At 49.6% G+C, this 25,498-nt stretch overlaps 2 protein-coding genes across 14 annotated transcripts; one reads left to right on the top strand and one right to left on the bottom strand.

Annotated features, from left to right (window-relative positions):
* The first annotated feature begins 301 nt into the window (after nt 1-301).
* SAXO5 (stabilizer of axonemal microtubules 5) lies at nt 302-21,772 on the top strand. 13 transcript variants are annotated; one of them, XM_084614625.1, is made up of 13 exons: nt 302-1,284; nt 1,837-1,968; nt 8,481-8,586; nt 11,129-11,364; nt 11,684-11,796; nt 13,410-13,959; nt 15,120-15,223; nt 16,313-16,407; nt 16,536-16,651; nt 18,468-18,586; nt 19,104-19,305; nt 20,861-20,949; nt 21,511-21,772. In XM_084614625.1, exons 6-13 carry the CDS (start codon nt 13,416-13,418, stop codon nt 21,697-21,699), a joined length of 1,458 nt encoding a protein of 485 aa, XP_084470751.1. In that variant the 5' UTR covers nt 302-1,284; nt 1,837-1,968; nt 8,481-8,586; nt 11,129-11,364; nt 11,684-11,796; nt 13,410-13,415; the 3' UTR covers nt 21,700-21,772. The 13 variants fall into 13 exon arrangements, with proteins under 13 accessions (XP_084470751.1, XP_084470752.1, XP_084470753.1 ...); XM_084614626.1 differs by lacking the exon at nt 8,481-8,586; XM_084614630.1 differs by lacking the exons at nt 302-1,284; nt 1,837-1,968 and adding an exon at nt 3,489-3,627 and having other exon boundaries at nt 11,129-11,260.
* Nucleotides 3,093-10,342, bottom strand: PEX11G (peroxisomal biogenesis factor 11 gamma). The gene is given in 6 exon segments (XM_084614634.1): nt 3,093-4,199; nt 4,202-4,389; nt 5,199-5,249; nt 8,109-8,287; nt 9,888-10,076; nt 10,215-10,342. Coding segments are annotated over 6 exon segments (714 nt in total). The 5' UTR covers nt 10,287-10,342; the 3' UTR covers nt 3,093-4,164.
* Nucleotides 21,773-25,498: the final 3,726 nt, after the last annotated feature.

The raw sequence follows: 25,498 nt of genomic DNA, 5'->3' as shown, positions 1-25,498 counted from the left end.
GAGGGGGGGGTTGAGCACTGGGGACCGGGGGGGGTGCCGGGGATTAAGCGCTGGGTGCCGGGGAGGGGGGTGCCGGGGAGGGGGGGGTTGAGCGCTGGGTGCCGGGGAGGGGGGTGCCGGGGAGGGGGGGGGTTGAGCGCTGGGGACCGGGGGGGGTGCCGGGGATTAAGCGCTGGGTGCCGGGGAGGGGGGGTTGAGCGCTGGGGACCGGGGAGGGGGGTGCCGGGGAGGGGGAGGGGGGTTGAGCGCTGGAGTCCGGGGAGGGGGGTGCCGGGGGGGGGGGTTGAGCGCTGGAGAAGGAGCCCAAGCTGCAGCGTCTACACGCCTGTCCATTCCTGCCGTAGCCTGAGCCACGTCCACAGACCCAGGCGCTGGGGCGCGCTGCTGCCAGGCTCCCCCCTTCGCCTTGTCCATGTGCCCGAAGAGCGGAGTCTGCCAGCAGGCCTGACGTGGGCGCTTTGCTGCTACCGGAGCGTACCTGTAATGGGCCGAGTCGGGACAGGCAGCCTTGGTGCGAAACTGCACCACGCCCAGCCCGTTTGGAAGTGCAACGCTGCCTTATGTCCGAAGGAACAAACACATAACCGGCTCCGCGCCTGGAAAGAGTGGGCGGGGGCCTCATTACACTCACCTCCCCTTTGGGAAGTACCTTGAGGTCCACCGTTGGAAAGCACTGCGTCTCCACAGTACTAACAGAGAAGGGGAAGGGCATTTGCCACATCAGGGCTCACCAACCCTGGCCTTGAAGACCGTATCTGAAAGCTGCATGGCCTCTGAACCTCTCCACTTGCAGTTTCAGAGCAGGATGTTATGTTTCCTATGTGTGGAGTGTTATTGATAGAGCTGGCCCTCAGTGAGCAGAGACATTCACTGGGTCTCACTGATAAAGGGCCATAAACACAGTAGCCATGGGTCTGAGCCATCACTCTCAGTCACACAATATAAAGCTCAGAGTGGCTGATTGGAGCCCTTCCAGCTCATAGCTTGCTGACAGCAGGGCCGTGGCTAACGAATCAGTTAGAACTCCCATTGCAGAGCAAACATGCTTTCCTGTAATGTGGTAGAACAGGGACTGAATGGGAACAAAGGCCCAGCGGCTGCTGCAGAAGGGGAAAATGTATTACTCTTTCTCAGACTCGTTCTATGGTGGAGAGAGACGTTCACCAGTCAGTGACTCTGCCTTCAAATCACTTGTGGGGACGTTTGGTGTGCAAATAAGAGCAGTTGAGCTGGAGCAAGTGCAGGGCTGGACAATCTCTGCAACAAGCAACAGCTGCCTAACCAGTAAGTGATAAAGGAAGCATTACTTTATGGTAAATTGTAACCATTCTAGAAAGGGGTCATAGCTGGGGCCAGAACTAATTCAGAAAGTAGCCTTTACCATTTCAGAACTGGTCCATGATATTAGGACTCCAGTTACAGACACCTAAACTGGTTTAAACCATGCTTAATCTGCATTAAGATAATGCACCTCTTTCCCCTTGGCTCAGTGCTATAGTATCTGTGCTGTTGCCCACTGCTGGACACAAGAAGCATGTGTACAAGAAAGCAGCAGTAAAACATTCTCATGTGGTGAGAAGTGGCCAATCTGATAGTAGCAGTAAAGCGCTGATGTGTTTAAGCATGGTTACTGCAGCCAAGTACAGGGGATGCCACTTGCCCTCCCACTTCAAGGGAACAACACTGGCCCAGAAGCAGGGTTACTCAGGTCATCCATCCAGTTGGAGTGCACTGGAAGGTCTGATGCAGATAGGGAAGAAAAGACAAGGTTCTTGTGCTTCTCTTGCTGATGCTCGGCAATTTGGTGTCTTGACCAGATGCTTTGTTTCCTGTCAGTGACAGCAAGTGCTGAGCCAAGTCCAGCAACATGCTTCCTCCGTGCCAATCCCCACATGGCAGCAGGATGAGCCAGGCAAGCAATCATGCAGAAAATAAGGTGAACTCGGAGGCGAACTTCCCAGAAGGCTGGTATGTGATAGAGTTTAAGTCCAGAAAGAACCATTAGACAGCTCACCTAATCTGCTCTCCTGGATATTATAGCCCATTAATTTCACCTAGTTACCCTGTACTGAGCTGTAACTTGTTTGGCTAAATCATAACTTTCAGAAAGGCAGCCAGTGTTGATTTGAAGAGAACTAGAGCTGGAAAACCCACCTCTGCCCTTGGTAGCTTGTTCCAATGGTTAATCATGCTCACTGTTAAAAATTTGTTCCTTATTCCAATTTGTCTGGCCTCAGCTTCTAACCATTGGTTCTTGTTCTGACTTGCTCCACTAGAGACACTTTAGTGTCTGGTATTTTCTCCCAGTGAAATACTTAGACACTGTAATCAAGTCACCTCTCAATCCTCATTTTGATAAGCTAAACAAATTAAATTCTTTAAGTCTTTCTCTATAATTTTCTTGAGCATTTTCTCCAGAAAGCAGTCCATTCTGCGAGTATGACCTGCCTTCCTTTTTTGGAGATGCAGAACTTTGCATTGGGCTATATTAAAATGCATTTTGTGTGGCTAAGCCAAATTTACCAAGCGATTCAGCCAGATCACTCCATGTGACTGCCCTGTTCTCATCATTATTAATCAGTCTGCCAATCTTTGGGTCATCTGCAAATTTTGTCAGCAGTGATTTATCTTCATCTGGAAGTAAATATAACAACTGTTGAATAGCTTTGGGCTTAGCGCCAATCCCTGCTGTTTCCCACTAAAAACACCTCCAGTTGATGATGATTCCTCACTGACAACTACTCTGAGATCTGTCAGCCAGTTCTTAATACATTTAATGTGTGCTTTATTGATACTGTATGTTAATGTTCTACGTGGGAGATTAAGCACCTCTCGGAACAAGCAGGTGAGCAGCACAGCCCAAGCAATATATCTCCAAGACATCAGCATGGAGGCCATGAAAAAATCCCCTGTGATGGAAGGTTAGGTAAGGAACAGTCTGTGCCTGTCCTTGGGCAGGTTTAGCTAACACAGTACAGCTTCAGCCATAATATATTCTGCAGTTTCAGAGCAGCTTGGAACCAGCAAATGCCAGATAAGAAGAGTTTCTCTCTAGCTCTGAACAGTAATGATCAAATCCTCAGACTATGCTCTGTAGTGTTCACTTCCTTTATTACTGGCACTGCCAGAGAAATAATTGTAAATATGACCTTTGGTGCAAACTCTGATCTTAGCATTCAGTCAATTGATCCATTACAAGGATATGAAATATGTATTTAATTATTTTCTTAAGAAAGTTTGTTGATTGGGGTGGAGCCTGACAGAAGAGCACCCACTGGAGAACTCCGTAGCGTGGCTGATGTTCCAGGTGACAGCATCTGAAGGTACACTGGACTTGACCAGTACAGGCAAAAGGTTTTCATTGCTAACATAAAGGGCTACCTAAGATACTGATAACTAGCTCTTCACCATATCACATGTGGCCTGAACAATAGAGACTGCCATGAAAACAGACCCTTTAAACATCTGCTTCTGTTTTGTAGTGAGCAGCTCTGACCTGGGGGCCTAGGGCCAGGATATTTGACAGGAGAAACAACATCTCCATAGACCGAAGACAAGCAAAACCCACTTCAGATCAGATGTCCCTGGCTGTGGCTGCACTGGCCAAGGCAATTTGGAAACTGACAGGTACTTGGCATGTTCTTTTACAGCTCCTGGCATCTCTCAGGAATGCTTAAATAAGATCAGAGCAAGAGGATGAGTTTGTGGAGTACTCTCCTCTGAGTTTCACAAGTCATAATTGTGTCCATTTCCCCACCCCACAATGAGTTCCCAGACTTGTCTCATGTTCAAGACAACAAGGGAGGTGACATCCCCACCTTTTGGGGCTGTGGGGACAAAATGAAAGAAGTCACTTGCTGTCCCTGATTTAATTTCTCCCATCTTTTGGAAATCCTCAAAGTCAGTCTCTCTTAATGATGATCACCATTTCATTTGCCCTCCTATTACTGAGCATATCGATCAGAGCTGAGATCTCTCCCTATACAGAGGACACAGTTAAGATTCCTGCCCTGATGAGGAAGAGCTAAAAACACATTAACCCTAACTAATAACATTACAGAGACTTTCTGATCACATTCTAATTACATGCTGCACTGATCCGTAACTGGAAGCATTCATACTTTACCCACAAAAAACTTAGCCTCCTGAAGCTGACCCCATGGTTCACACAGTCCCAGAACCTGCCCCTACAGATGTTGGTAGACACCAATCAGGGAAGATATGGTCCCCATGAGACCCACTAGCCATGGAGGAAACTGTCCAGCCCAAAGAAATCCTGGAGGCAGCCAGTGGACAGCATTGGAGAGATCTGCCATACTGCTGAGGATGCTCAAGACTTCAGATTTCACTTGGGTGTCCATTTCCTTTTGACTCTGCTCCAAGGATTCACTGTGGGGAGAAAAAGGCAGAAATGTATCCATCCTCCAGTCTGCCACTAGGGACTCTGGCAGAGTCACATGGCTGAAATACGCATGATGTGTGCAGTGACTTTCAGAGAGGAAAAGTATCAGAACAAATGATTCAAGCATGGACAGGAGGATGTATTTACATCTGTAAATCTATCAGTGGCTATTCCTTGCACCATCTGCCCAATAGACTCAAAATTATTGCAACAAATCCTAGAAGTTCTCTGCTGAACAGCAGTTCAAATGGCCTGTTCTTTTCTCTGAAAATTCGACATCTGCTTGGAGTAGTATTCTCCTGCCTGTACCACTGAATCACAATGATATCCATTACCTCTCCCCCGCCTCACCTCTGGAAGGTGAACATCCTCTCTTTCATCGCAAAGACACCTGCTTTTGGTCCTATATCTTACTAACCTCAAAGGCATAGCATTACTTAACAGAGCATCAGATATGTCACAAGGGGATTAATTCCAGCTCATTTGGTATCTACAGCAATAGCTGTGCCCCTTCTCCTGATCCACATTTACATTTGGGAAGCCAGTGAGACCAGATAATAGAAGAAGGATTTAGGAAACACTAATGTGTATTGTGCAAAATTATAAAGTAGACACAGAGGCTGAGAAGCATCTTGTCAGGAAATGTTAACTGATCAATTATCAGTAACCAAGTTTCTGTGTATAGGCGTCGTCATTTGAGATTGATAAGTAATAATTAGTGTCACCTTGGGTGAGCTACATCAGGTAATAAGGAGTATGTGTTAAATGACTATATTACATAGGACAGATATCATACCCAGTGCAATTTCTCAGCTTCCTTCTTAGCTGAAACAGAATTCTGAGAGACCTGAAAACAAGAGAGAGATGACAATAAGAGTCCAAGCTGTCTGTGACCAAGAGAGACTCCATCATCCGCTGAATGCTAAGGGTCCAGCTTAATAAGAACCACCAAATGTCAGCACTAGTCTTTGCCATGGGTAGAAGCATCCTTGTTATAACAAGTTTTATTGCCTACAGGCATGGAAAAGCACTGTTCTACAACCATGATAAGCTACAGGGGTTTAGCCTTGGGCTAGATCAAAAGCAACATGGAGCTCTCCCTCTCAAGAGCTCAATTTCTTTCTTGCCAGTCTGATCAAAACTAAATTCTAAGCTTGGTACAAATTTTTCTAGATTTACCTGAACTTTGGGCTTCTAAATAATGTAAGGAATATGGAATAAAAAGGCCAGGGACAATTAACTGTCCTTAGTGGAGATTTTTTTTAAATACCATCTATCATGCAGCAAAAACAATTGCTGGCGCCCTATCGGGGAGAGAAGGTTCTGATGTCCTTCATAGCTGTAACATTGCTTGCAGCTAATTTTCCAGAGGAAGTTTGTCTGAATCTGCCACCAAAGCTTCTACATGGAGCAAGCAGCTGGAGTAACATTCAAGCTACTCAATCTAGCTGAAGTAAAAAATGCCCTTTTAAAATCGTATGGATTAATGTAGCTCCCATCTTAGATCAGGGTTTACTGCTGGGTAAGTAATAGGGCTTCAGCCCCTAACTATAACTCAGAGAATTCTTCCTTCTCCATGTGGGAAGGAGAATAATGTGGAAAGTTTGATTTTACTAATGCATAAGAACATAATTACAGCCATACTATGTCAGATCAATGGGCCGTCTTGCCCAGTATTCTGTCCTTTGCCAGTGGCTTGGTGCTGGACACTCCAGGAGTGAATGGAAAAAGGCAATTTATCAAGTGATCCATCCCTGTCAGCCACGCCCATCTTCTAGCAGTCAGAGGTTTAGGGACACTCAGAGCATGGGGTTGTATCCCTGACCATCTTGGCTAATAGACACTAATGGACCATACTCCATGATTTTATCTAATTATTTTTTGAACCTAGTTATACTTTTGGCCTTCACAGCATCCCCTGGCAACACATTCCACAGGTTGACTGTGCACTGCGTAGGCTCGCCAGCCCTCCAGGATTGTCCTGGAGTCTTCAGGAATTAAAGATTAATCTTTAATTAAAAATTGTCATGTGATGAAACTTCCAGGAATATGTCCAACCAAAATTGGCAACCCTAGCATTGCAGGAAGAAGTACTTCAGGCTGTTTGTTTTAAACCAGCAGCTTATTAATTTCACTGAAGGTGACCCTGTTTTGTGTGTTATGTGAAGCAGTAAATAACGCTTCCTTATTCACTTTTTCTACACCATTCATGATTTTATAGACCTCTATCATATCCTCCCTTTGTTGTCTCTTTTCCAAGCTGAACAGTCTGTCTTTTTAATCTCTTCTCATATGGAAGCTGTTCCTTCATCATTTCTGTTGCCCATCTCTGAACTTTTTCTAATTCTAATATATATTTTTGGAGATGAGGTGGCCAGATCTATATACAGTATTCAAGGTGAAGCCATACTATGGATTTATTAAGTGGCATTATGATATTTTCTGTCTTATTATCTATCCCTTTCCTAATGGTTCCTAACATTCTGTTAGTCTTTTTGACTGCTGCCACACATTAAAGCAGATGTTTTCAGAGAATTATCCACAATGACTCCAAGAACACTTTCTTAAGTGGTAACAGCAGAAAGTTAACACTTAATGTGAAGACTAGAGGATTCACTTACTGCAGCAAGAAAAAAGGAAATGGGGCAAAACTATCTTGAGATAATTTTATAGTAGAGTCCAATTCAGTTTACAATTGAATCATATTTACCAGCTAAACATCTGGCTAACAGAAGGGAGGGGCTCTAACTTCAGGGTTCCCATGTTTTCCCACTTGGCTTTATTTGCTTGTGTTGGAAACTGAACTATTTTTCCCATTTGCTGTTTCACTAGATGGGATAAACAATGTAACGAGGAAACAGCTCACATAAAGGTGCCCTACAAACTGGGTGGGGCTGGAAGGATGTGTGTCCTTTAGGTGTCAGAAAAAAAGAAAACCATCTGAAAGGGTTTGTACTGTCAGAAGAAGACGACGAAGAAGAAGAGATGCATTTCTGGTTATGTTTTTACTTTGGAAACAGCAGATGTGCGAGCTCAGTCTTCCTCAAAATAGCATATACAAGAACTGAATCTCTAGTGTAAAATAGAAGGTGAAGAAAACTTAAAATCTTCCAGGCCTCCACTCATATGGCAGTCAAAAAAAAGTGCATCAGTCCCATCTCCTTCCCACCATACTTTTGCGGGCCCCTTTTTAAGGCAGAACTTTAGCTCAGACTGGGAAATTTTTATTTGCCTCTTCCCCTACATCAAGGAATACATTGAGAGGTGAGGAAGACATTTATTTTTTCATCCTAGTGGGTGGCTCAGGAGACTGTCTCTGGACTAGAAAAGTCTCATGATTAGTTAGCAAGATGGTAATAGTCACCACTAAAAATTTACCAATACCCTACAGGCTAGGAGGATTTCTAGCACTAAATTTTAGGATCACTCAGAATCCTCTTAGTTTCCAGAGTGTCTGTTACAAATAGCACAGCTTCCTTCTGAAGATGGATGCCAAGGCTTCTGATTCTGAGGAGTTAAAACTTCAGAAGAGTAACAACAAGGTTAGTAGATAATCCAAAACCACAGTGTTACCATTGCCCAGCCCCCAGGAACAGCCAGAGCCCCTCCTAAGATCTGTGGCCAGTAAGCCTTTCTGCTAGGCTCCAGAAGTGGAGATAGCGTTCCCCCTCATACCCTTTTAAGAGCTGCATCTAGTGAACATTACCGTACAATGCCCAGGACTAGGGAGAGCCCCCAGAAAGCTGTGCTTAATGTCCACCACTTGTGTGAGTTTGTGCGAATAACATCAGCATCGGCAGCCCATGCTACGTGCTCACAGGGGTAGTAGAGCTGATCAGCCAGGTTACTGAGGACAGAGAGCCAGCGGACAATGGCATCTTCTTCCTGTAGCACAGAGACAGGCAAGAACTTAATAGTGGCTGCTTTCTTGACACCACAGGTTAGTCTGTACACTGCACCTTGCAGCAGCATGGCTAATCCAGCTTCCTTGCAGCCCTAAGAACAAGCTTAGCTTCTTTCTGAGAACAGAGAATGAAAACAAGGCACATCACTAACATATCCTGTATTTTATATCCAGCATACGGCAATGAACTTGCAGTTTCTCATGAATATCCATCAAGCAGGGACTCTCAGCTGAGCCAGCAAGGGACATCTCTGCAGGAATCTCCACAAAAGCCAGCAAGGTTTTTGCTCTCACCCTATTTTGTTGTTTAAAAAAATACATTTCATGATGATGAAAAGTGAGGGAGCGAGAGCCCTGGAGGCTGCCATTCTGTTATTATTTATATTATGGAGCCCACAGTGCTAGGCACTGTACAGACAAAAGAAAAGTATGGACTTTGCCCCAAGGAACTTACAGTCTAAGAATATGAAAAAGAGACAATGGATAGAGACAGAAGTGGAGTAAAAGGAAATAATGAGACGCTATTGGTCAATATGATAGACTGTGGTCTCAGCACACCAGTGATCTAACTGCTGTCAAGTTTTTTGTAGGCATCGTGTCAGAGAAGAGTTTTAAGGGGAGATTTGAAGGTGGAGAATGAGGTAGCTTTAAGTTTACAGAGAGTTTCTTCCATGTGAGGGGCAACATGGGAGAAAACAGGAAGGTGTTTGTTTGAAAATGTAACAAGTGGGTGAGGAAGGCTGGCATTATAAGCCAACGGGAGGTAGAAGTCAACCTTTTGCTACTGAGAGATGATGGGTAGGGTAGAGATAGGCCTTGGAAGTGAAGGCTGGATTGGAACCAGAGACCTCCACAGCCCTTTAACAATCCCCTCAGGCAGCTAGGCCAGGGACCCACACTTCTGAAGTTGCTTGCACTTCTATAGCAGTTACAGGAGAAGCCTGTATTTGTCTTAAAATACAAAGAACGGTGAAGTTTATCAATACCATTTCTTGGAATGTGCTTAGTCCAAAATACATTTTAGTGAACAGAGTAGTTTGCAAGTTTGAGAAAGTGAGCCTAAGGACTAGCCTGTCTGTAACATTCACTTTGAAACTCCACTGTATCTTAGCACAGCCATGGAAAACTGTAAAGATTTCTTAGCAGGTGAGCTGCCAAGGGCAACAGGGCTCATGTCTTGCTGGGCGGTTGTACAGCACTTGGTGCACAGGGTCTGTTCCCAGTGGGGGACACCACAATTCAAATAAAGAATAGGAATGCTTCAGAGGAATATGTGGTAGCTGAGGCCTCTGAGCACTGGAGAGGTCATTAGACCTTAGCTAATGCTGCACAGCAGGCCCAAGCCTACACGGGGACCAGCTGTCTAGGTATCATCTGGCCTCCGGCCCCCGCAGGCGCCTCCTCCTCAGTCAGCAGCGCGGGGAGAGGGCAGCATTTTGCAGGATTGGGCCCTTGGATGTCGCGCTGCGCAGGGCCCTCGGTCTCCCACAGCACAGAGCGCCCGGCCTGTCCCTGATCCCAGGGGAGAAGGGGGGCAGGGACCCCCCTCGCCCATGCCTGGGGCAGAAAGGGGCTGGTTACCTTGGCACCCAGCCCGTACTGGCGGCTGTAGGCGAGCATGGCGAGATCATCGAAGAGGCGCAGCACCGTCCGGCAGTGGCTCAGCTGGGCTGACACAGCCAGGAGCCTCCTGCCCGTCTCCGACTCCGTGGGGCTTTTCCGGGCCAGGACCCCCCCGGCCAGCTGGCAGCCATAGCACAGGGTCCGGATCTGGGGGGGAAGGGGGGTTAGAGAGCACAGCCCCGGTACGGCCAGTGTGTGGTGTGCCCACGTCTCCCCTCGGTAACCCGACCGCCCTCCCGTAAACCCTGCCGGCCCGGTGAGCGGGGCCCGGACCCCGCCACGCACCACTCGGTCGCGGCCGCGGTACGACTCCAGCGCCGAGACCAGGCTGCCGAGCGGGTCCGCAGCTGCCGCCATGGCAACACTTCCGGGTTACTAGCCGCCACGGGGCCGTACGTTAGCAGCGTGATGACGTTTGGGCGCCCAGCGGGCAACACTCTGGCGCTCCGGGCGCCCCGGGATGGCGCGGTGCCTGCTGGGGGATCGCTGTCGCTATGGCGACCGTGCCCCGTCCCTGTGTGCGATGGGGCGGGCTCTGTCTCTGGCTAGGCCGCAGCTCCCCTGCCAGGAGCGCCTGGGAGGCAGCTGGGAATGGCCGGGGCCTGGCCCGCGGGCTGTGGGTCCCCGGCCCCCGTGTGACACCCATGTCCCCTCAGCAGGCGGGTGGTGCGAGTTCCCCGGCGCCTCGCGGCACCAGCCCCTGTGGTGGATCCGCTCGAGCGCCCCGAGCTGTTACCAGCTTCCCGGTGCTGCTGGTGCCGCCGGCCTGTCTCAAGGGCGCTCGCTCCCCCCTTCGTCAGGCGGGGTCTTGTTCACAGCCGGGGGGCAGGCGGCGTGGGCCGCTGTGCTCGCTGCAGCCCCAGGGCAGAGCGAAGTCCTTCCCGGCCGGCCGCAGTGCCAGCTTTGCCAGCCTACATCCTGCGAAGGAGCGACCATCCTTCCTCGGTGTTACTGCCGAGACTGGCTGGCAGCGCCCTTGCATGGGCAGCGGCCCTGGTGGCTGAGGATTTGTCCTCCTGTTGACCTGGGCCTGAAAGTCTCCATATCCTTTTCCCAGTCTGTGAAGAACCGGGAGAGTGAGACATGAACTAGCAACTTCTTGAGAGCGTGTGAGAAACCGCTAGGTTGTGTACATGTGATGTGTGGTGCTTCTACTCTGAGCTGACCTCATATCCCCTTCTCCCCCATTACTCTTTCAGCCCCGGCCAGCCGAGGGAGCAGAGCGACCAAACTCTCGTTCACAAGTTGCACGTTCCGTTCCAAGAAAAGGAGTACTTGTGCATCCGATGAAGTGAGCTGTAGCTCACGAAAGCTTATGCTCTAATAAATTGGTTAGTCTCTAAGCAGACTAACACGGCTGTTACTCTGAAACGTTCTGTTCCGTGTCTGTTCTGCGTGTGCCTCCTGCTCCCAGCTTTGCTGAGTCCGGCCTCAGGTTTGCGAATGAGGGTATGGTAGCTTTGCTCCCTGGGCTGGGATAGAGGGTTGTTGACTGGCTGATTTACCTGTGATGTCACAATCCCACGATGTCGCCACCCAGCCACGAGCTGTTGTGGGGCAGCAGACGGGGTTTGATGGGGACGGTAGTGATCTTGCCCATGCTGGGCTTAGGCACTGCTGCTTCTCTGAAATCTTGTGTCACTAGCACCTGTAACTTACCCTCTCATGTGCATGCTCTCCTTCCCTTTAGCTCTCTTGCTGCCCAGTAATTTATCTGTTTCTTGTTCTCACTTTCTCCATATTTGTTACTCCAGACATCATCTTCCTCACCTCTCCATTGCTGAGATTCCATTATGACATGATGATTTTATGATAACATCACAGGACACTGAAAATTCTAAAGTTGATTGTTTAGCTTTGGGTGGAGGTGAGTTACAGTCGACTTGTCTCAGGGGCAATGAATGGATGAGGGGTACCCTTTGAGGGCTCAAAGGAAGAGAAACATTGATTAGCATTATTGTGTGAGGCCTCAGTTCTGTTGTCAGATGCTAGTTAGTGTGTGAACTCCTGCTGAGCCAGCTCCTTTTTTAGGATTTGCCCCATTGGCTGTTACTCACTGGGTTTAGGTTGTCTTCAGTTCTCCTTTTCTAAATCTAAATAATTCCTTTTCTTGTCTGGTGTCTTGTGTTTGATGCGTCTGGCCAATTTATGGCTATTTAGGTTATAAATTCTTGGGCCTGTTGTTTCATTGTAAGTGTGTACCAGCACAATGATGGCTGATTGGGGTGCAAGGAATAATAATAATACATTGATCAAAGTCAGTCACCTTAGAAAGATAATTTAATCGCTTAATGTTTATAGGAAAGACCATCTCTGATACACATGCAGCTGTTTATTAAACACACTTAAATGCTTTGCATTAATTTGGACCATTGAGGTGCAAAGCCAGCCCACTGCGGTGTGCTCTGGGCTAGTGTCCATAGACGCCTACTGGCATGGGGCTCTACCCAAACTCATGATTTATGTGCATGGCCATTTATATAAGAGAACCCATTCAGGCTTTCCTGTCAGATATGGGAAGTGCCTCTCCCAGCCAAGACCAGTTTAGCACCACTCCTTTGACCAGCTTGGCCATGGGAAGTGAGTCCCAGCTGAGACTAGGACAGTGTGGCTCTTACTCACTCAGCCAGAGGGGAAGCGACGCTCAGCCTGGGTCCTATTGATTTGCTTTTGGGGCAGGCAGCTTTTGGTTCATGCTATAAAACTGCTATCTGAACTACTCGAGGCCCAGTTTGAGTCTCAGCTGCGGTAATAGGCACTGACTATACACATGGCACATCCAATCCTGTATGAGGGAGATTGGCTAATGTCCCTCTAGCATCTGACCCCATTTGGCCATGTTTTAAAATATTGCCCTTTTGGTTCCAAATCCAATAATTCTGTTAGAAATATCCTAGAGCCTGGCACGGGGTGATTAGCAAGTGGTCCAAAAGGCCAACTTCCTGCATGCTAAACTCCCATAAATCCCTGAGATTCTGTGGCCCAGATTCTTCCCAGTAGTAACCCTTCAATGTGTATGGATTGACAGCAGAGATGAATTTGTATCTGAGGCAGGACAAAGTCCCAGTTGCTTCTGGGCAGCCCTTATCATGGCGGCATCTAGGGCAGGGGTTCTCAGACTGGGGGTTAAAAAGTGTTTTTAATTTATAAGGGGAGTTGCACACAGAGGCTTGCTATGTGAAAAGGGTCTCTAGTACAAAAGTTTGAGAACCACTGATCTAGGGGGACAGCAGGACAGCTCCATGGGAGGATGTACCTGCAGTTCTGGGATTGTTGGGAGCTCATTTCATTGTAGTGAGTGCAAATGTGTGCAATTCACAGGTGGCTGCTTCTGGGCCTTAATTGGACATCTTGTAAGGAACAGTCAGAGAATAAAGATCCTTATCTCCTGTTCCTCCTTATCTCTTGGAGCCTCTTGCTTTAGGAAGGGACCAAAGCAGCAATGCACCTGAGTCTGATATTATGTCTCTTCCTTTACAGGGGAAAATGGCAGCCACTGGCCAGTCGTTAATCCCAGCCCCGCTCACAGGGATTCCCTTCCTAAAGGCCTCACATTTTCAGATAGGGTTTGACCACAGACCACAGGGAAACGTTGTTGAATCTCCTTTCCGCACTGATTTCCCTCCTTTATGGGGCAGTTACAAACCAGACCCAATTCTGCTTCCAAACTCCAAGGATGTTTTGAATCAGGATATGGATAAAGCCAAGGAAACCTGGTCAGAAACCCACCTGGCATTTCCAGTGAGATCCCTGGAACCAAAGCCCAAAGTCTGTCCACCAGAATCTCACCTCCGAATGCATGCAGATTCCCAGACCAAAATTTTCACCTCAGCTGCAAGGGAGAGCTACCCCTGGCCAGACGTGATTCTGCAGAGACCAGCCTCCACCAGAGCTGATTACAGTAAGGAGGAAGATCATTTTCCTTGTGGAGACAAAGATAAACTAAAGTTCCTGCCTTCTGTCTATCATTTTTCATACCCAGCATATGAGATACTCGAGCCCATTGCCAAAGCGCCATGTGTACATCTGGGTGAGTTGTTTTGGGCTCTCTCTGTCGGGCTGTGGCCTCACAATTCTCAGGGCAGGTGGCATTCCCGGGCACTGGGGTTTTCATTGGCTTGGTTTAGGTTCCCATTACAGCCAGTTTAAGTCTGTGTTTGCTGTAGTGAGTGGAGTCCATCATCAAAGTGCTGACTTTTAGGATCTAGAAATATTTAAATATCACTGGTTTCCCTTTTATATTTTCATGTGTGAATTTGATGCTCATGATAGTGAGAGGCTTATAGCAGTGGCTGGCGGTACACATGATACAAGTTTTCACTATGCAGCTCTGCCAGTGGACCTTCCTCTTTACCTGCAGCACCCTCTGATATGCTAGTCTTGGCCCCTGCTCCATAGCTTGGCTGGTGTACGCAATCCTGCCTTGCAGCAGTCCCAATATCCCTGGTTTCTGTTACAGTCCGCACTTCTCTTTAGCATAGGCTGCCAGCTGTGCAAAACTGTGGCGGTTTTGTGTGGTGTGTGTGTCAGTAGACCCCATCTGTGCACCTTAGTGACCTAGTGCAGAATTTGGACCCAGACCTCCAGAGTTGAAAGGCTAGTGAATGCATTTACTTGCCATGCCAGCCAGGGACCTCATCACACTAGACAATTACAGGAGAGCCAAGATGCAATATTGTTAAAGAAGTCAGTTCCCACTCACAAAGCCTATGCTTAAGGGCTTTGCTGAACTGGGGCCTCAGTTCCAGAGTCGTAGGGCCAGAGGAATTTGCTCCTTCAGTGGTGGTCTGTTTGCTTTTCAGCCAGGAGAGAGTGATCTTTGATCTGTGGAAAAGGCCACTTTGTGCCCTTGCTATCAGATCCTGATTTCTTAGCTCTGGATATTTGCCCAACCTGAGAGCCATCATGGTCTCCTAAACCCAGTGACTGGGGGATGGGCAGCACAAAATCTGTTTGTTCTAGGCAGACAGCGCCCCAGGCTGAAGGGTTGTCAGGGATGAAGTAGCCAAGGCTGAATAGCCTTTTCCTTTAGTTTTAGTGGGTAGGTACTCCGGGTCAGTGTGAGACTGGGCAGAGAGCAGCTGCCTTGGAACCCTACTTCCCATGTCAGTTTCTGATACTTCCTAAGAACTGTAATTGAGAACTGCAAAGGAGTAACTCAGATCATTCCCTCCCTGTGTTGTTTGGCAGGAGGAATTCCCACAATTAAAGGTGATAGATGCTCCTACTTTGGCACGTCTTATCAAGCACAGTTTGAGGGTGGCTGGATCCCTCCTGTGAAGACCTGTGGAAAGGTAACATCATAGTCCTACAAATTCAGCCATGCTGCTTCCAATTCATATTATGATGGGACTAAGTCTTCTGAAACACTGCTGCCCACTCAGGCAGCCTGATGGGAGTGGAGCCTAGTGGTTAGCTATGGGGAGGGGAGCATAGGAATTGTCAGTCCTGTGGTCTTGTCTCTGAACACCTGCTTCAGAAGAAGGTGCAGGTTACTCTGTAATGACCTATCTATAAGGGAAGCTGTTTTCTAACATCATCAGCTGGTGGTTGGCTTGTGCCCTGAAGCAGGAGGATCTGTAGCTCGTGTACATGTTTTATCCAATTTGTAATGCTGGCTGTTCTCATTGTCCATATAAATATCCAGTCCTTGCTTGGCGCCTTCCAAGCCCTTGGCCTCAGTATCTGTGGCAGTGAATATCATGAATCTTGACTGGGTGTCACAACTGCCAGGTTCTAATCCCAGCTCTGACTTGCTGTGAGACTGTTGGCAAATGTGGGTGCATAGTTGGGTATCTAAATCCATATTCAGATGCCAAAGTAAGTGGCCTTATTCTCTGAGGTCCTTGGCACCAGTGGTCCCCATTCCCTTCAGTGGGAGATGTGGGTGCTCAGGCCAGACATCTATGGCTTTAGATGCTCAATTTTGAAAATTTTGGCCAATGTCTCCACTTTACAGGGGTGTTGTGAGGATTAATTAAGGTTTTAGACCCTTTGAGTCTATGTGCTAAGGTGCTATGAGTGCAAAGAATTATGACATCTCTGTGTTCATCTAGACTCTGCTAGTCAGAACTATCCCAATCTGTGCACCCCACCTAGAGATTCACACTTGGATTTCCAATAAAACACCTGTTGATCCATGGAGTGGCCTATCCAGCAGCATTGTTAGCTTTCCAGAATGAAGGACTAGTCTCTTGGAACTGGGAGCTCCAGAAGGCAATGAAGGGGTGATGTGTGCCCTTGATCCTCATGGCTTCTGCACCACAGAATGGAGTATGTGCTGGGGAAGCCTGGGTGTTTGTGGAGACAGTCAGCAAAGTCCTTATTTCCCCTGTAATTAGCTGGTTAGCAGACAGCATCACTCAGAGGTGGTTTCTCTGTAGAGCAAGTCTTCCATTGTGTTTGGAGACCCCAGGAGCAGTGTCAGCACCAGCGAGGAGAAACATGCCTACACTCTCCAGGACACGAGGAACCACAGGTAGCCAAGAAGTACATCTGATGGGCTGTTGCTGCCCCAGGCTCTGTGGTGCTCACTAAAGGCAAGTTGTCTTTGAGCACTTCTCTCACAGCTCACTACCTTATCTCAGCAACTCTTATGCCTTGCAGAGTCTATAACAAAGAATGTGCTGCCTTCCAAATACACAAGACAAACATCACGCCAGGGGATGGTTGCACCAGATTCTTTACTGTGACATTGGAGTCGTTCCCACAGCGGGAGCTAGGTATGGAGGGACAGTGACCTGACACAGCGAGAGATCACATTCATAGTACTGTTTTGCCTTCCTATTGGCTGGAGAATGTACTCCTGGGGGAATTCTGTGTCACTAAGTGCGTGCATAATTCATGTGTTGCACATATTTTCAATGTTTTAATAAATGGAAGAGGCTAGGGGTCAGCCGGGTCTTCATGGGTCTCCCTAACAATCCCTTCCACTGCCTCCTCCCCCCCAGAAAAACCCTGTTCAATACTTTTCCCACCCATACCCAAAACCCCTCCAAGTTCACACCTAGGCTCCTTCCCAGCAATTACTTCCCTCACCCACAGCTCCTCCGTTATCCCTGACTCCACCAAGCCTTTGCACTGCTTCTGAGGGGTGCAGGAAATGTGGTTTTGTATTGTAGTTAAATGATTACTCAGAGTTCTGTATTAATATGCCTAGTATTTGTCAAAAAAACATTTCCTGAATCTGTTTTGTTGTCTGTATTGTTACAGACATACTTGCTGACAGGTATTTTGAAATAAATTACCAAAATAATTGAAACTGGTATGATTATATTGTGTTATTTTGACAAATAAAATATACAACATTTTAAAATATTGTGCGTAGAATTTTATTTTTTTGGTGCAGAATTCCCCCAGGGGTAAGAGTAGCATTTACAACTGACCTTTCCTGTCCCATGTTCCCTGCTCGCACTGTTTTCTACTTTCTGTAGATATTCCCACCGATTTCAAGGGGCAGACAGATGTGTGCTTTGAGCACCACACCTGTTAATTTCCTTGGCTTGACTCTTCCTCTAGTGCGTAGGCTGGGGAAGTTTGGTCTCCCTGTTACTAGCATGCTGTGAGATCTCACTGTTATTGCGCCTACTGGGCTAGTGCAAAACTTGGGTGACTTTGTTTTTGCCAAACCTAAGGCACTGCTTGGGGGATCAAATCTGGGGCCAGTTTCATCCAAAATTCCATTGTGCTCAGATAAATTTCTCCCCCATTGCTAAGTCTCAGAGACCATGCTGGGCCAGATAAATGTCTGATGTAAGTAGATGTAAATCAGTTGGCTTCAGCGGGGGTGACACTTGCTTACACCAGTTCTGCATTTGCCCATAGTTAGTGAAGATATAGTCTCCATGTGGATATCTGTCCTGTTCCCACCCCAGTGTTATTCCCATCCTTGCTTTGTCCCAGAGGCAGCAGAACCTGTGTCCAGAAAACTCGGCTGCCAGCATTCTGCCTCAGCTCAGACATAACTGGGAGCCACAGCTACTCAACCCTGTATCCGACCCCTTAGTGTTTGTGTTACAGTAGCAACAAGAGGCCCTAACGAGGGCCACGTGTCCCATTGCTGCACACGCACATAGCAGGAGACAGTCTCTGTCCTGAAGAGCTCAGAGGGGCGGGAGAAAGAAAGGATTATTGTTCCCATTTTACCAACAGGGGACTGAGACTCAGAGAACTAAGGCGTAGATTGTCAGGAGCTCAGCTCCTACTTAGGCACCAAAATCAGTGGCCAGATCTTCAAAAATGCTCAGCACCCAGCATCTCTGACTGGGAACGGTGAAGAGCCCCCACCTAAGCTCAGGACCCTTCATGACTTGCCCAACACAGGGAGCTGTAGCGGAACTGGGAAATGAACCTAAATCTCTTGCCCCTCTCCCCTCCCCCCCCCCCAGTGCCTTAACCACAAGACCAGCCTTTCTCCACGTGCTGTAGACGCAGCTGGAAGGGCCCTTCCAGCTGGCCATCCCACCTGGGAATGCTGCGGTAGCTACAACCTGTTCAGAATTGGGAACACTGACAGGATTCGCTTCTTGCCTTTACCAGCGCCCATGAAAGTTACGTGTCTAAGCAAACCGACTTCATCGATCCCCAAAGGCGACGAAAACCTTGAGAGGGGTCGGGAGCGTGCGACCACCACCACTAGCCGATTCTTCCACACCCAGGTCTGTGCCCTGCTTTCACCTTTCAGAAGCTGCTATCACAGAGCAGCGCTGTGTTCTAAAGATCACTGAGTGTGTCACAGGATCAGAGCTGCCTCCTGCTGCAGGCGGGGGTCTCTAAAGGACACTGTGTCCTTGCTCATTCGTAACATTCATGCACGGCCAGTCTCCTGTCCCAGTCTTTGACCACGTACCCTGGGAGGCCTGGCTCCTGGTCCGACTGCCACAGTGCACCCTTCGCCAGGGCTTGCAGAGAACCTCCAGACACAGGCTCGCAGCCTCAGAGAGGCTTGCAGCCTCTAAAGGCCATCTGGCAAGAATCTTGGGATCATTGGGGGCATCATTCCTAGGCAGAAGCAATGCAGGATGCCAGAGAAATACACAGCATCCTGCAGCTACCAATGGGGACCTGGGCCCTCTTTGTGTTGTCTGAGTGGGCTGCTCACACTTACGGCTGGAAGCTGAATGGAGCATTTGGCTACAGCACCTGCCCATTAACTTCTGCTCTTGTTTACTCCAGCTTGACCTGGGGGAACATCCACCTCAGCCAGATGTGCCACCGTGGAGACAACAAAGCAAAGTGCCCCTGGGTGACAAACATTTAAACGCCTGTTTCTTCAGCACGACGCAACACTCGGACTATCAGCCGCCACCCGAAAGCCAGAGGGAGACGTCTAGCAGCAAGAGCCACCATGAGAGCCACATGCCCTTTAATTATCCCAGTAAGGCAAAGTCCCTCCGATCCTAGCGCAGCTCCACAGCCGAGGCTCCCAACCCTGGGACACATCCCAGGAGCAGCTTCAGGCTGCTGTGCTGGGTGCTCTCGGCTGCTCCTTTGCGTGGGATCCTGGTGCTCTGCCCCTGCTAGTCACTCTGCCTGCAGCGGGGTGAGCTGGGTATTGAAGTGATGGGTGTGTTGGGATGGGAGGCTGCAGGCATTTGCTGCACTGGGATGGGGTTTGTGTTTGTCTACAAGAATGGGACAGTGACCCCCAAAAGCCAGGCAGGGAACTTGTGCTCAGCACAGCACCTGGCAGTGCTGGTCAGCACTCCCAGGGGCTGGCAGGTAGATGTTAATCTGGAAGGCTGGTCACCCTCCCAGAGGGGCAGTGTCAAAGTGCTCAGCGACCAGAAACATGCCACCTGTGTGAGCCTCAGGGTTGCGCTGCCATCTTGTGGGTGGCTTGTAGCATATGCTGTTGGACACTGGAGCCAGACACTCGCTCTTCTCTTCCTCTTGCTGGAATTTCCTCAGCTGACTTCCAGAAGCAAAGGCCTTATCTCGCTGGGTTGGAAGAGGTAGTGGAGTGTTTGAATTATAAGCTTTGCTTGTGCAGCCCCAGGCAGGGATTTATATTGGGCTTTGTGTGGAAGAGGCTAAAAAGATCCCCTCTCATCTCTTGGTTCTTTGCTCTGGAATCTCATTTACTCCTTGGTGGTGGGGGAGCAGGGTATCTCTCCATTCCTTTTTGTTTGCATTATTACTGACTGAATGTATGCTGCAGCGAGCAGGAGTGTGACCACCACCCGAGCACCCCCTCGTGGTCCAGGGTGCTGCTGCAGTGCCCTGCTTTTGTTTCCCCCTCTTCAGGGCACCTTCAGTGGCAGTCCACACATTCCTGCTCAATCAGTGCCCTTCTCGGGGTCTGGGTTTTTATTAAATGAATAAAGTTCCCAAAAGCAAACACACAAAGAAACAACCATCCAGTCTTACACTGTGAGTTCCACAGGTTAGTTATGCATTGGGTGAGGAAAAATCCTCCTTTGATCATTCTTAAACTTGTTGCCCTTTGTGTCCACCTGTATGGGACAGGGTGAAAAGTGACCAATCTGCCTTCTCCGTGCCATTCATGATTCTGTATATTGCTGTCATGTCCTCTCATGCACCTCCTCTAAAATAAACAGTCAGTCTTCAACATTTTCCTTTACAGAGAATTTTTTCCAGAACTCTTATCATTCTCCTCCCCGTCTCTGAACTCCCTCTAATCCTCTTGTGCCCTCTGAGCTGGGGTGACCAGTCCTGCACGCAGCATTCCAGATGAGGTGGCACCATTTATGTACAGAATGGCATTACAGTGTTTTCCATATCGTTCTTCATCCCATTCCTTATGCACTGTGGCAGTTTTTCTGCCTGCAGCTGTGCCTGGGGCTGCCAATTGTGAGGCCTGTGTCTCTTCTCTCAGTCAGTGCAGACCCCAGACAGGTCTGTGATTGAGCCACACTGTCTGTTGCCTGCTCATTTCATGCCTTGACTTTGCTCTTTATTCCATTTGTGAGCAGGTAAAGGAACTGTCACGACCACGCAAGCTATGCTCGTCCCACACAGACAGCAGACGCTCCGGCCCTCAGAAGAGTCACTGCAGCAGGTACGGCAATAACTGGTGTATGTGGCCAGGTTCAGGACAAAGGCCTAGTGAGACGGATAGCTGAGCAAGTCTTCATGCCACCCAGCAGCTGGGAGGGGAAAGGACACTGCAAGTGTACCTCGCAAGTAGGCCTCTCTGGAGGGAGCAGGGAAGGGTCGGGGGCTGCCCACCTCTGAACTTGGCCCAGTTAGTAGCCCAGTACACAATGTGTTGCCCCCCAGTGGGCCTGTTTAGATACCGAAGGCTGTCCAGCGAACAGACTGGCAGTGAAAGGGTGTGGGCATTATTGGGTGAGGCCAGAACCACCCCAGCTGCCATGGGGATCTGCCTCTTCCCTTCTCAGCAGGAAAGCCTCTGCTTTTCTCCTAGAGGGCACTCAGGGTCAGAGCAAGCGAGGGGGCAGGCAGCTCAGAGCTGCTGGCTTGCATAAACTTGAATCCTGCTCCCTACAGGCTAGTGCTCAGCAGCCAGGGAGCTGAGCGGTGGGTTGACTTCTAGGGGCTGTGAGGTTAACGACTGAATCCCCACCACCGCCACCAATGGCCTTTCCTGTCTCCCCAGATTAAATACTCTCACCTGGTCCCGCCATGGCAGGGCCAGCGCTTCTTCGGGACTGAGCATCAGGATGAGTTCACCCCCAAGTACAGCGGCCCTGTGACTATCTGCGGGGGGAACTTCCAAGTGAGCAGCATCCCCCTGGGCACCCTGAAGAAGTACAACCCCCAGCGGCGGATGGTCTTTGCAACATAACGTGCCCCCTTCCTGTGGTGGCTCTCAGTGCCACCCGTTAGGGGCTGCCAGCAAATAAACACCGGTACCTGGCTTCTGTGGAGATGCTCCCTGTGCTTTGCCCTCCATGGGTTCGGCAGCACCTGGCTGAGGTCTCTGTGCCAAACTCATCTCAGGAATTGGGCACAGTCATAGCAGGGATGAACTGGGCTAGCTGGCGACAAACCTGCCTCCAGGTCAGTGTCCAGCTGCACTCCAGGCTGCCCTCTGTGCTCCTGCTGAACTCCCATTCGCAGAGGGGAGGAGTCACAACCTAGCTCCATTTCCCCTTGATGGAGGCAAGTAACAAATCCCAGCTGGGATCAGAGCCCCCTTGTGCTGAGCGCTACTCACTCACTGGGAATGAGACTGTCCCTGCCCTGTCTGAACTGACAAGACGGACAGTGAGTGAAGAAGGGGACAGACACAGAGATGAAGCGGCTTGCCCAGAGGCATGCAGCAAGTCAGTGGCAGAGCTATGGACTGGCTAGGGAAAAGGGGCGACCAAGCAAGTAGGGTCTTGGGAGACCCGGGTTTAGTTCCCAGCTCTGTTGCAGCCTCATTGTGTGACCTGGGGTAAATCACTGAATCTGCCCTGTGAACAGGGGGATGATACTTCCTACCCCTGTGTGGCTAAAAGTAATTGATCGTGAGATGTTGGGCATGACCAGGAGGAGTCCAGACAAGTACCTTGTTAGAAAAGAGCCCAGGTCTCCTCAGGCCCAGGTCAGGGTCCTGTCCACTGGTCCCACCCTGTATCTGCTGCACAGCCTTCTCAGCCTGGCTGGGAAATGACACCCCCGTAAAATGCTTGAGCCACCTTCCTCACTGCCAGCCTAAAAAGCAACAAAAAGTTGGGTGCAGAGCATGTGGGCTGCAGGCCTGTAGCTCTCAGCCCCTGGTGGCAGCCACTCTCTGCAGTAACCTGGGGAGTGGGGGGCTGAGCGTGAGTGAAAGGGGGGGATGCTGCACTAATGGGGCTAATCGCACACTTCCCTCAGCCTCCATTCCTATCTCTGAGTGTGAGTGCAGGGAAACACTAGCAAGGCTAGGAGGGGCTCCTCTGCTGGGGCTCCCAGTTGTGAGGGGCTGTAATCCCCTGCTGGCCAGGGATGTAATATGACACAGTGGGTAGTACCATAAGAACCCTAGGGAAGAGTATGCCCCGTTTCCCACCCTGCTGAGCAGTTACTCACCCATGCAGTGCTGGTGCCTTCCATGCGTCTGCATGAGTATCCGCTCACCGGCATGCATACGGGGGTGCAGTTTAGTCTGTGGTACTTCATGCCAATAACCCACCCTTCTTCACTGGCTGTGCAGTGCAAAACTTCTGTTGCACAGAACCAGGGCCTGTGTTCTTTGCTCCTTTGTTGTGCAGGAGCAAGTGATGGGAACCCATGTGACTGAGAACAAACACTGGGAAAACAGGACGAAGCTGTAGGGCGATTCCCTTTGCTAGAATCACAGGAACCACTAGAGAGCCTGGGCCCATGCCTTCAAGTGCCTCTTCCTCAGGCTGTGAGTTGGCAGGGACAAAGGGATGTGTCACCTCTCCACTGGGTTTAGACAGAGATCAAAGGCAGCATGAGAGATACTGTAAGCTCCAAGTGTGGCTTGGAGTCTCTCCCCTCAATGAGCACTGGCTGCATTTCAGCACAAGGGCTTCGCACAAGGTCGGTGAATACTAGTGCAAAGAGGAACCCAAGGCTAAGGAGGTTGCAGGGCTGTTCTCCAGGGCAGTGTCTTTTCTACTGAGTTTGTAGCTCACTGTTTTCACCTGGATGCTGAGTTTGCACTAAACCTTCTCAGCATGAGAATTTTAATGCTGATTCGGTGCTGTACTTTTAGTCTGCTCCCTGGTGGGTGGAAGCAGAGTAAGGGGTCGGGTGCTGCCATGACAGCTCCCCCTTCTCATGCTCTTCCATGGATCTATAAAAGCAACCACACAGAGTAAACAGACTGTGGTTTACTAAACCATTTCAACCTACTGCAACTCTCGTGTGAACAAGACCCTCCACATTAAACATGTTAAAGCTCTGGGAGATTTTGAGGCTGCTCTGTTCCCATCATCAGCTACAGACCCCTAGGAAAGCTCTGGTTTTATGCCTGAAGATGTGAATTCCTTAGGAATCCTGCATCTCATGGGACAGGACAGGGCTGGTGGTGTGAAACAGCCAGAACCTAGATTTGTGATGAAAAGCTAAGACCAGCTGTCCTAAGGATTCATGGGGACAGCGGGCTATGTGGGAATGTTCTCTAGGGATATTTACCTGCTTACACAGAAGGAGAGAGCGCCAAGGGTTGCTCTTTTCTGGTTCGTTAACTTAGCCTCATTTTTAACATGAGATACAATACTCCAGGCTGTCTGGATTGTATAGTCCCTGAGGTAGGGAATGTGGGCCAAATCCCCAGCTGATATAAATCATTTATACCACCGGAGGAGCTGGCCCATGTATTTTACCTGACTGTGAAGTAGCATCCCCAACTGCACTGCTGTAGCAATAAATACTCCTACCAAATAATAACTAATCACCTCCCCTCCCACCCCCACCAATCTGGCCCAGCTGGGCTGGAGATTGGTGCAGGGCTTATTGTGAGTGAGGGGCTGAGCTGGAGAGATTTGCTAGCATCTGGAACATGTCTCCATGGAGCTGGGTGAGGCTGGTGTCTGCGGAAGCCGTGTGCGGGGGGTACACCTGACTGTGGCTGGAGGTGGTTGCTAACCCACTGGGGCTTCTTACATGCTGCCGTCTTTCCCAGCTGAATTTGGACCTAATTTCAGACTGTGAAATGACACTTGGCTCTTGAGGGAATGGGTTCTGCCTTGGAGCCACCCCCCGAAGTTCTTCCATGTTCTGCTCCCCAAGAGCACGTGCAGGCGTGGCCTGTGCGTGGCGGAGGAAAGGCTGGCCACAATCCTGGTTTGATTCCAGCGGTGACTTCCAATCTGCAAAAGCAAAATGTGTTGTGCAGCCAATGCACCGGCCCCTCCCCTGTGCTGGAGCAGTCGGCACGTAGCAGCTACGCACCAACTGCTTCTGTGCTGCAGAGATAAGGGGAGCTGCGTTAGGGCAAGTTGAGATTAAAAATAAGTAATGCTCCCTGGGTGTTCCCCGGCTGGCTTCACTCAGACATGACTGAAGTCACGCAGAAACCCAGGCCAGGGCGTTCAGTGCTGGAAAGTGCTCAGATACCACAGTGAGGAGCCCATTTAAGAGCCAGCCTAGATTAGAGGGGCTTCTGAAAAAATCCTCCAGAAGCCTGCCTCTTGCCTCATTCAGCAGGGCTACTGGCACTGTGTTCTCCCTACGCGTGTACACACATCCTTGGGCCAGGCCAGGATTCTGTGCCTAGCCTGGTTCTTGTGAACAACACACAACAGCAACACTAGGACAGCGGCCTGCTCCCTGGGCAGGGCTCTGGACCCAGCATCAGGGCAACCGGTTCTATTCCCACTTGTGCCACTGGCCTGGGTGATCTTGGGCAAAGGCGCTTCCCCACCCAGTGCCTCAGTTTCCCCATGTGTAAAATGGGAGCCATGTTCAGTGCTCTGAGCTGTACCGCTGACCAGGGCTGCGCCGTGTTGGGCTCACTCCTGGGCTGCTGCCCTGGAAGGCAGAGGAGACAGGAAGCGGACCCGGGCTCAGGGCAAAGCAGAGAGAGGAAAAGGCCTTAAATGGCATTAGCGCCCGGAGAGCAGGGAGCCGGGGCCAGCCGCGGGGCGGGGCTGCTGCGCTTTTCGGGAGGTCCCTGCGCGGCGCAGCGGGGAGGTGTGGCCGGC

The sequence above is a fragment of the Lepidochelys olivacea genome (assembly GCF_965140295.1).
Source record: "Lepidochelys olivacea isolate rLepOli2 genome assembly, chromosome: 25".
NCBI classification, from domain to species: Eukaryota; Metazoa; Chordata; order Testudines; family Cheloniidae; genus Lepidochelys; species Lepidochelys olivacea.
Note: the sequence above shows the minus strand (reverse complement) of the source record. Positions and strands in the feature narration are given on the sequence as shown.